The sequence below is a fragment of the Pongo abelii genome, chromosome X (genome assembly GCF_028885655.2).
Source record: "Pongo abelii isolate AG06213 chromosome X, NHGRI_mPonAbe1-v2.0_pri, whole genome shotgun sequence".
Lineage (NCBI taxonomy): Eukaryota > Metazoa > Chordata > Mammalia > Primates > Hominidae > Pongo > Pongo abelii.
In genome coordinates, this window is record NC_072008.2 from 142,501,096 (window position 1) to 142,511,287 (window position 10,192).

General features: G+C 41.8%; 1 protein-coding gene across 1 annotated transcript in view; it reads left to right on the forward strand.

The window, feature by feature from the left end:
- Positions 1 to 9,960, forward strand: part of ADGRG4 (adhesion G protein-coupled receptor G4) — a 121,430-nt gene extending 111,470 nt beyond the window's left edge. Inside the window, exons 24-26 of the mRNA XM_002832161.3 lie at positions 5,843 to 5,944; positions 7,231 to 7,398; positions 9,527 to 9,960. Coding sequence (XP_002832207.3) covers positions 5,843 to 5,944; positions 7,231 to 7,398; positions 9,527 to 9,564 — 308 coding nt within the window. The 3' untranslated portion in view covers positions 9,565 to 9,960. The remainder of the gene's footprint in view (positions 1 to 5,842; positions 5,945 to 7,230; positions 7,399 to 9,526) is intronic.
- Positions 9,961 to 10,192: the final 232 nt, after the last annotated feature.

Below are 10,192 nucleotides of genomic sequence, written 5' to 3' on the forward strand. Positions count from 1 at the left end.
AATCAAAAGGCCATGGGAAAGGCCAAGGTTGTAGCCTTGAGTTTGCTATAAAACAACCTTTAAAAAGTTACAACAATTGGTTGAATTAGATGATCCTAAGCTAAAGGCCCTAGAGCTCTTTTAATTATTTTCCTTTATTCTGATGAAATGAACGAATAATCAATGAGGTGATGAAATGGTAGACAAAAGATGGCATGAGAAGTAAAAGCTAGGGGCCAGGTGTGATGGCTCATGCCTGGAATCCCAGCACTTTTGGAGGCTGAGGCAGGCGGATTGCTTGAGGTCAGGAGTTTGAGACCAGCCTGGCCAACATGGTGAAACCCCGTCTCCACTAAAAAATATAAAAATTAGCTGGGCATGGTGATGTGTGCCTGTAGTCCCAGCTACTTGGGAGGCTGAGGCAGGAAAATTGCTCAAACTCTGGGAGGCAGAGGTTGCAGTGAGCTATGATCGTGCCACTGCACTCCAGCCTGGGCAACAGAGAGAGAGACTCTGTCAAAAAAAAAAAGAAAAAAAAAAGCTAGAGATCTGGTTCATATAGCTCTGAATAATTGCTGATGTTCATTTTAACTTGATTTTGCCTATTAAAAATATTGGGGGAAAGAGGCATGCAAAATGATTTTGTGTGAGTCTCTAATTCTACCCCATACTTTTATCCTCAAGTGTCGTCCAGTCCATTTGGGCTACTGGGACAGGCTGAGAGTCAAGTTGGCATTTCATTGAGTTAGAGTCTCCCTTCGTGCTCTCCACTATTTTTTTTTCATTCAATAAACCCTTATTTTCCATACTGAAGCCCACTGATGGTACCATGGGATGCTCCCACAAGGAAAAAGTTCTATGGTCAAATAACTTTGGGAAATGTGGCAAATTACATTCCCCCTTTCTTGGAATAGCACTGTATACATCAGCATGGTAAAAGCTCTATTACGAAAAAAAAATGCCTTTAAAAACTTGTTTTAATGTAGTGTCTTAAAAATCTCTGAACCTTTTATTGTGGTCATTGTTAATCCTTGAGGAACCCTGAGAAAAATAAATTGACATGCAGTTATTATATGACAGGCACTTGCAAAGTGCTGCGGAGTTGGGGGTGGGTGGGAAGCAATGTAGCAGAAGGCATGGTTTTTGCATTTATGTTTTAGGACTCAAGAAACCATCTTATTTTAGAGCAATGAGGTGGATCAATGGAAACTTTTTGTCCCACCAGATCCTGCCAACCATATACAGCCATGTTCTAATTGGAATGTAAGAAGTCACGAAATGTGTTGTTCTTCCTTCACATGCCATTTTTATTGCCTCTGGTAGTAGGAATGGAATTTTTAGAAGCTCTCAATACCACCCTTGCTTGGTTCCCTTTGAGGCTACTGGCACTTGGTTGAATTCTAGTGTAGAATTGAAGGTTGTATTCTAGTGTAGGACTGAGGCCCTGGTGATGGTTCTACACTTTTTCTCTGGATAGAACTGTCTGGCCCACACTACAGTATTCTAACCTGATGCTCTAACCTCAAGAACTAACCAGTCATGGTGTAGAATGTCCACGGAAACGGTTTAGAACCCAGGTGCCTGTGAAGACTTCATCCACAGTGGTAACTCCAGGCTTCTCTTTGGCTCAGTGATTCTGAGGAGAAATGTACTCACTCTGTGGAAAGAGAGGTTAAAGGAAAGCTGGCAAAAGATCAAGAAAGCTAGGCAATTTCGAGCTTAAAAAGGAGGGGCAGGGGTGTTTTCAAAACCACTCTTATGGTGGAAAGTAGCATCTAAGGAAGGAGCCTGCATGGGTAGAAGCAGAATTTAATAGGATATTTCTTTTCTTTTCAACTTTTATTTCAGATTCAGGGGGTAAATGTGCAGGTTTGTTAGCTGGGTATATCATGTCATGTTGAGGCTTGGGGTATGAATGATCCCATCATCCAGGTAGTAAGCATAGTACCCAATAGTTAGCTTTTTAACCCTTACTTTTTTCCCTCTTCTCCCCCTAATAGTCCCCAGTTGTCTACTGTTGCCATCTTTATGTCCATGTGTACCCAATGTTTAGCTTTCACTTTTAAGTGAGAACATGCAGTACTTGGTTTTCTGTTCCTTCATTAATTCACTTAGCGTAATAGCCCCTAGCTGCATCCATGCTGCTGCAAATGACATGATCTCATTCTTTTTTTATAGCTGTGTAGTATTCCATGGTGGCTATGTAGACACTTTCTTTATCCAATCCACATTTAATGGGCACCTAGTTTGATTCCATGTCTTTGCTATTGTGAATATTGTTGCAATGAACATAAGGGTGCATGTGTCTTTTTGGCAGAGTGATCTGTTTTCTTCTGGATATATACCCAATAATGGGATTGCTGAGTCAAATAGTAGCTCTGTTTTAATTTCTTTGAGAAATCTTCAAACTGCTTTCCACAGTGGCAAAACTAATTTACATTCCCACCAACAGTATATAAGTGTTCTAATTGGGTATTTCTTGAAAACTAAAATCAAAGTCCCATAGATCCAGCACCAAAAGAGCCAAGCTGTCTCTGTCTGTCCGATATGCCTTATGTCCATCAAGCACAAAGTCTTGCCAGTCTTGCCTAAAATGACTGCAAGATAGCATGTGCCATCTTGTAGCAAGGGAGTTTTCAGAGCTCAGAGTTTCAAATTCAAGACACACACACACACATACAACCCGAATAACCTCCAAAACAAACGGTGGAACAAGTGAACAAAGTAGTCATTTCAAAGACAAATGACAAGCTTGCAATACTGGCTGAAGGGGATGGGGGTGACCTGTGGTCAAGTGGGAAAAAATCATGCTCATGATGAGCTATTTGTGAAGGAGGAATGCACAAATAAAAATGCAGGTGACAAAAACCTGACATCTTCCCTCATGCCTGTGTTTTCCTAGTGAGTAAGCAGATCAATCTGTTATGGGAAGGAAAAGGAAAGCTGTCAGGCAGAGGGGGAGAGTTGGCAGGCAGCTCATTGGAATTCACAGAATAACCTTTTAAGTCTGAAAACTAAACTCCATGCAAGAAATCAGAGTAGTAATAGGTGCTTGATGTCACTGTCACCCCTTGTACATGCTGAAGTTGGAGGAGTTTTGCCTGCTCTAAGACTGTGGTTTGCTCTCCTCAGGGTGCTGCACCGCCTTCCAGGTGGCTGCTGCTCAGAAAAACAGCGAACACTGCTGAATTCATCCCCACAGTTGTTTGGTTACACATGGAGATAAAGCCCTTGGGAGAGTTAGCGAGACATGCCATTCCATTTAGCCTCCAGATTGCTGCCTCCCACCTGGAATCCGAGTCTCAGGGCTGGGGCTAGGGAGCCAAGATCTTCCCAATCAAACTTCCCATCGAGTGACAGGAAGTCACTTGCCTCTGCCTGAAACTTTCCAGGGACTAAGAGCTCACCATTCTGTAAGCAAAGCATTTAACTTCTTGTAAGCTCTGATGTGGTACCAGTTTTCCTTACCTGAGGCTAGTATAGTACAGTAGTTAAGCCCTTGTGTTCTATAGTCAGACTGCCTGCATTCAGAACTGGTGCTGCCAGCTCAATGTTAGCTCTGTGACCTGGGTCAAGTTTACTAGACTTCTTGGACTCTGAGTTCCCTCAACTGTAAAAATGAGACTAATAGTACAATGCCTGTCATATACTAATTGCTAAATAAACACTAGCTGTGATTTGTAGTACATAGTTGCTCTGAAACTTTCTTCCATTGCTCCTGGTTCTAACCGGGCAACTGTACAGATACAAGCCTAATTTGTCCTTTTCATGACAGCCCTTTCAGGTCTGTGGCTAAGTAAGCATCTCTTCTCACCCTATGTTTTCCACTCCAAGTTTTTTTTTTTAATCTAGTTGCAATATCCCAACTCTTTCAGCTTTTCTTCACTATCCTTCTTCACTGTATACTTGAATACTTCTGTTTGTCATCTTCCTCTTAAAACAAATCCTCCCAAACTGAACACGGTGCTGGTGGGAGGTATGGTCAAACAAGGACAGAATATGGCAGGAGACTGTCACTCGCCTCAATCAAGATTCTTTACTTCCAGTAGTGCTCTAGCTGAAATTTGCTTTGGGACATTTACAATAGACTGGTGCTCAGTTTACAATGGGTTAAGACCTCTTTGATACTAATCATTTACCTTCAGGACAACCGCCCAATGTAGAGGCAAGTTGAACCTGTATAGAGAATAAAGGTTTCCAAACTGCACTTGGATCAAAATAAATATATTGAGGCTCAAGCAGTTATCACTGTTGTAGATGGATGGCGAGTTTGTGTATCAAGTGTCTTGGAGTTCAAAGCAACATACATTTATTGAGCTGCAGCACTTAGTGTATTAAAGAGAAAGGGCAAAATGACATAAATATGAAAAGGAAACATATCTCGGCCCTCAAAGACTCAACAGCTAGGTGGAGAAATGGGAAATAGATGAATAATTATATGGCTACATATAGCAAATAATACAAGAAACAAAATGTTATGAGAGTTCAGAAGCGGGAAAAATGAGTTTCAGTTTGAGGCATCTGGAAAGATTTTGTGGATAAAGACTTTTTGTAATGGACCATAAATATAAGTCAGGCTATTGACAGGAGTTATTTCTGCCAGTCCTACCCCCAACTGCAGGAAATCTAATTGGTCCTCCAGGGAATTTGCAATCAAGATAATTTTTTTTTTTAAGACAGAGTCTTGCTCTATCACCCAGGCTGGAGTGTAGTGGCTTGATTCTGACTCACTGCAACCTCCGCCTCCCGGGTTCAAGTGATTCTCAGCCTCTCAAGTAGATGGGATTACAGACATGTGCCACCACACCCAGCTAATTTTTGTATTTTTAATAGAGACAGGGTTTCTCTATGTTGACCAAGTTGGTCTTGAACTACTGGCTTCAAGTGATCCACCTGCCTCTGCTTCCCAAAATGCTGGGATTACAGGCATGAGACACCACGCCTGGCCAAGATAATCTTAAGTCATATTTTTATCTTCCAAGGACATATTTTAGAGGGTGGGAACGAGAAATGGCCAGCACTGCTGGCAAAGACTTTCAGCTCCTCCCTCCCCCTTGCAGGACAAAATCAGGGCTGGCATTAGAAGTTGAGGGTCAAATCCATGGTTTCCACATGGTGTCATTATGCCAAAAAGCATGTGTAATAGTTATTTATTGCTATATAACACATTAACAATTGTTACCAGCCTAAAACAACAAAAATTTATTATCTCACACAGTGTCTGAGGATCAGGAATTCAGGAACAGCTTAGCTGGGTGTTTCTGACTCAGGGACTGTCGTGAAGTTGTAGTCAAGCTGTCATCTGGGCCTGCAGTGATCTGAAAACTTGACTGGGGCTGGGGAATGTGCTTGCAGGAAGGCTCATCCACATGATCGTGGACTGGAAGCCTCAGTTCCTCACCATGTGGGCCTCTCCACAGGGATGCCAGGATGTCCTCAGGACAAAATACTTGGCTTCCTTCAGAGTGATGAGAGAGGGCTCGCTCTTTTATAACCTAACCTTGGAAGTGACATGCCATCCCTTCTGCTATATTCTATTGGTACAATGTGGAAGTAAACTACACAAGGATATCAATGCCAGGATGTGGGGATCATTGAGAGCAATCTCAGAGAGGGGCTACCTTACCTCTCACACTCTAGGATGAACAGCAGCCCAGGGGCAAAACAGTGGTTGACATGAAGTCTTGATATAGACATTTTTGCCTTTGGGAGGGAGTCTACAAAGACAAGATCAGAAAGCCAGTAATGGCCCTGGGGTTCCTTGAAAGTAGTATCTCTCATGACAGGAGCAGGCCTGAGTCAGAGCATTGGTGACAGCTGGTGAAAGAAACCGAAAAAGACTGACCTTCTTCTCCTGGCTTAGGATTCTTCATTTTTGTGTTTCACTGTGTGATGAAGGAGAGTGTGCGGGAGCAGTGGCAGATACACCTCTGTTGTGGGTGGTTGCGATTGGATAATTCTTCTGGTAAGATGTCAGTTTGGATGAAGTTTTGAATTTTACGTGTTTTACAAAACTGATCAGATTAATTTATCTCCTAACTTGAGTACTTACAACATATCAGCATCAAAACACAGGCTGTTTCCATGTCATAAAAATGATTTGTGCTTTTGAGCTGAGATGAATGAAGTCAAGTGAAGAATGTGACTTGGGCCATATTTTAAACTAGGGATGCTTTTGTTTTGGCCCAGATTCCCTGGATTGCTTACCCTCACTGTCCACATCAGTCTCAATTCAATTAAAAGAACACTGAATGCGTGCCTACTGTGTTCCAGGCACTGGGTCTCAGGGGCTTCTGGCTGGTAGCCAACAGTGGGTTGAGTGGATGTAGGAAGCAAGGAGTGGTGGTGGAGATGGAGAGAACTTATAAACATTCCTAAGATGCCTGGCCAGTGGGCTGCACAAGTGTACTGATGGCCCACGAAACTGGGGGATGTAGTGAACTCAGATGTTGCCTCTTAGCACTGGTGCTTCCCTTGAGAATGTTTCCAGTGCAGGCAAACTGCTGTTCTATGTATCAAAAGGATCTTCCATTCAATTCAGGCAGCTTCTCTCAGTCTCAATACAAAGCCTAATCCATTTTCTTTAGTGAAGGCAGCACTTGAACTCTAAGATTCTACAAGTAGCACTGAGATTCCCTCCATTCCACACTTTATGCTGGCCATATCAGCAACTTGCTGGTCCTTGTGTTCTGGGAAAAGCAGGCATCCTTGGTATGTGAATTGTCTCTTCCTATACCACACATTACAGTACAAACCTACTTATTACAACTTCATAGAAAAGCTGACTCCTTCTGGTACTCAGAATGAACACTGTGCATCAAGCTTTGTTTTTTTTGTTTGTTTGTTTTTGAGACAGAGTTTCGCTCTTGTTGCCCAGGCTGGAGTGTAATGGCGCGATCTCGGCTCACCGCAACTTCCGCCTCCCGGGTTCAAGCGATTCTCCTGCCTCAGCCTCCCGAGTAGCTGGGATTACAGGCATGCACCACCATGCCCGGCTAATTTTGTATTTTTTAGTAGAGACCAGGTTTCTCTATGTTGGTCAGGCTGGTCTCGAGCTCCTGACCTCAGGTGATCCGCCCGCCTGGGCCTCCCAAAGTGCTGGGATTACAGGCATGAGCCACCGCGCCTGGCCTAAGCTTTGTATTTTTAAACCAGATTATTGAAGTGTAATTTATATGCCATACAATTCACTACTTTAAGTATAGAATTTCATGAGTTTTATATTTTTAACTTTTCTTGGTATCATTTCAGATGGGAGCAGCCGGTGTCAGATAAACGTTGGATATAAACAGGAGGGACTAAAGAAAATCTTTGAGCACAAACTGTTGACACCATCTCTCAAGTCAACTGCAACTAGCTCCACTTTCAAATCTTTAGGCTCTGCACAAGGCACACCTTCAGAAATAAGCTTTCCAAATGGTAAGAAAAAAAGGCTGTGTTGTCTACATTTATATTCCAGAGATATTGATTTAACGTGAGACCACATACTGGGTCTTGGATGATACTTCCTCTTCAAAACTAAATGCACATGTGCATGTGTATACCTTGACTCATTCTTGGCTGAGAAAGTGTGTATAGAAGCATAGAAACATGTACAGAAGTGTGTATAGGTGTTTCTGTGCCTAGTAAATTTAGTAAGCATGAATGTGTTATTAGACTAATAGAGGAAAGAAGAGATGAGAGATTAGAAAATTCATGAGTAATTAAAAACAATTGTCACAGACCGTTAAAACCAGAAGGAACCTTAGACATTGTCTAGTCCAATCCCTTCATCTTACAGTGGAGGAACCTCAATCAGAGAAAAGGAAAATGCCTTATTGACAGTTACTGAGCCCATCCTTACCATCCAGTAGAACTGGGGCCAGTCATTCAGCCTTCAGCCATCCAGCAGAACTGGGGCCAGAATTCAGGTCTTCCGGCTCTCAGGGCTAGTCCTATCAAGAAAACAGAGATACACATCACTCTTAGATGCTGAGCTTCTTCCATAGGAAGCCATATTCCTAAGCTGAGACAGATGTTCAGTTGGGAATGGGGTCTTGTACCTAATTATGTAAAAAGAGAAAGTGTAGGAAAAGGATTGGCCTACAGGCTTAAAGTAAAGAGAAAGGCAAAGTGAGCAAGAACTTAAGAACTTCAGGTTGACACTGTGATGATTCTGCATTGTGTGCTTCTAGTTAGATGATAGTGCAGTGGTCTTTGGTTGCCTTTCTTTAAGACCAGGGTATACTCCAGTTCACACACACTTTGGTGGCCTGGCTGTAGTCATTCTCCTGCCTTCTCAGTGCTGCAGGTAGAACTGCCTCATTCGCTAGTATTTTTCTTTATGTTGGCTCCAAAAACCAGTTCTATGTCCAAGGGCTGAAGGCAATCTGGAAGCAGCATGGTGGGTTAAAAAAGCATCAGACTTGGAGTTGGAAGGCTTTGGTTCAGGTTCCAGCTCTGTCAGTCACTCTGTGACCTTGAGCACATCACTTCTCTGCTTGGAGCTACATTCTTTCTACCTTTAATATGAGGGGACTAGAATGGATAATCTCTTAAGTGCCTGCCAGTTTCAGGACCATGTATGGGGCAACGCTATTTTCCAGTTTAGGCTGGTTGACTAGTGTATAGTATCTCAGTCTCCCATCTTTGTGTGGGAAAGCTAGTGATGCACATGAGAAAAACCTTTCTCTGGCCACAGGCATTTATCAAACTCTGGCCAACTAACCTGTGGATATGTCTTGGTGCTCATATAAAGTCACTGGGGTGCCATGACATAGACAAGGCATAGGTTGTGGAAGCTCCTTAGTAGATAATAGTTGGGGCTGGTTGGGAAATAACATTTTTCAAGAGGGTTATTTAGCATTGGATTTCTTGATGTCCCTGGGAACTATTTAATTAGCAAATATACAGCCCAATGTGTACATATTTTGCTTCAGAGGATCAGTAGCAAATACCATATCCAGGATATTGATGTTCTCTTACCAAGCAATCGACCTGGAAAACCAACATTAAAGTGCTCATCAGTTGAGAGGAACTGAGCCAGTGGGGCAGGTAGACCTGCCACAGGTTCTGAAACTGTAATCTGGGTCCTTCCATTGTACTAGTGGCAGCCAGAAGCTTGATTCTATTAGCAGAGAGTGAAAAATCATGCCCTCTGTACCACCAAGCATTCTCAAGCTTGAGAAATAGCCAGACTTTCAGTGCAAGAATATCAAATCCGTAAGGGATATAAATGTGTATGTTCACATTTTATGTCATCTTCTCTTGAAGGCCTCCAAGGTTTGTGCATAAATATCCTCTCCTAGGTTAAGGTTAATGTCAATAATGCTGCCTCTTATTCACAATGTAGGAAGAACATATGCACTGGTTGTCCAAACAGTGCTGTCAGGATGAATTAATTCACCCCAGATTTTATATAAAACAGTCCAAAGAAAGCACCGTATCCTTCCATTCTCTTCTAATTGCTTTATTTTTTCCTTCATTTGATAAAATTTTCTTATGCTTCTACTATGTGCAAAGTCCCTGATGCCGCAGCTGAAAATTTTCTTTTTTTTCTTTACTGCAGATGACTTTGACAAAGATCCTTACTGTTCCTCTCCTTGAGTTGTGAAGCTGTGCCTAATTATGTAAAAAGAATATAATACCTGTGGAAATAAAAATGAATTCCAAGTGTATACTTGCTCGGGTGATGGGTGCACCAAAATCTCACAAATCACCACTAAGTAATGTACTCATGTAACCAAATACTACCTGTTCCACCAAAACCTATGGAAATTAAAAAAAAAAAATAAAAAGCAAAACAAAAATCCCAAAATGAATTCCATTCACAAACAGAATTTTTCAATAAATCCCAGTAGAGATACTTGCCTCCTCCCAACCCCTGATTGGGGAAAATGTTGAATTTGTGAAACAATTTGCTCCAACCTTCTATTTTAATTATTATTTTGTAAGGGGAAGAATAACATTTGATAAATATTAAAGTCAGAATAATTCTCCTATTTGTCGTTATAGTTATTTCTTTTTTGGATAAGATTTTAGGCTATCGTTATGATACATTAGAGGAGAAATTTCTACAGCATTGGAAATTTTGTTTTAAAAGCTTTAAGTGTACACATCCTTAAAAAAATAAAAATCAAGACCAGGATCCTTACTTCCCTGCTGTGGGAGCCAAACAATTTCAGGTGGTCAAAGTTTCAGGATGCCCAGTTGGCCTGAAACCCACAGAGGAAGT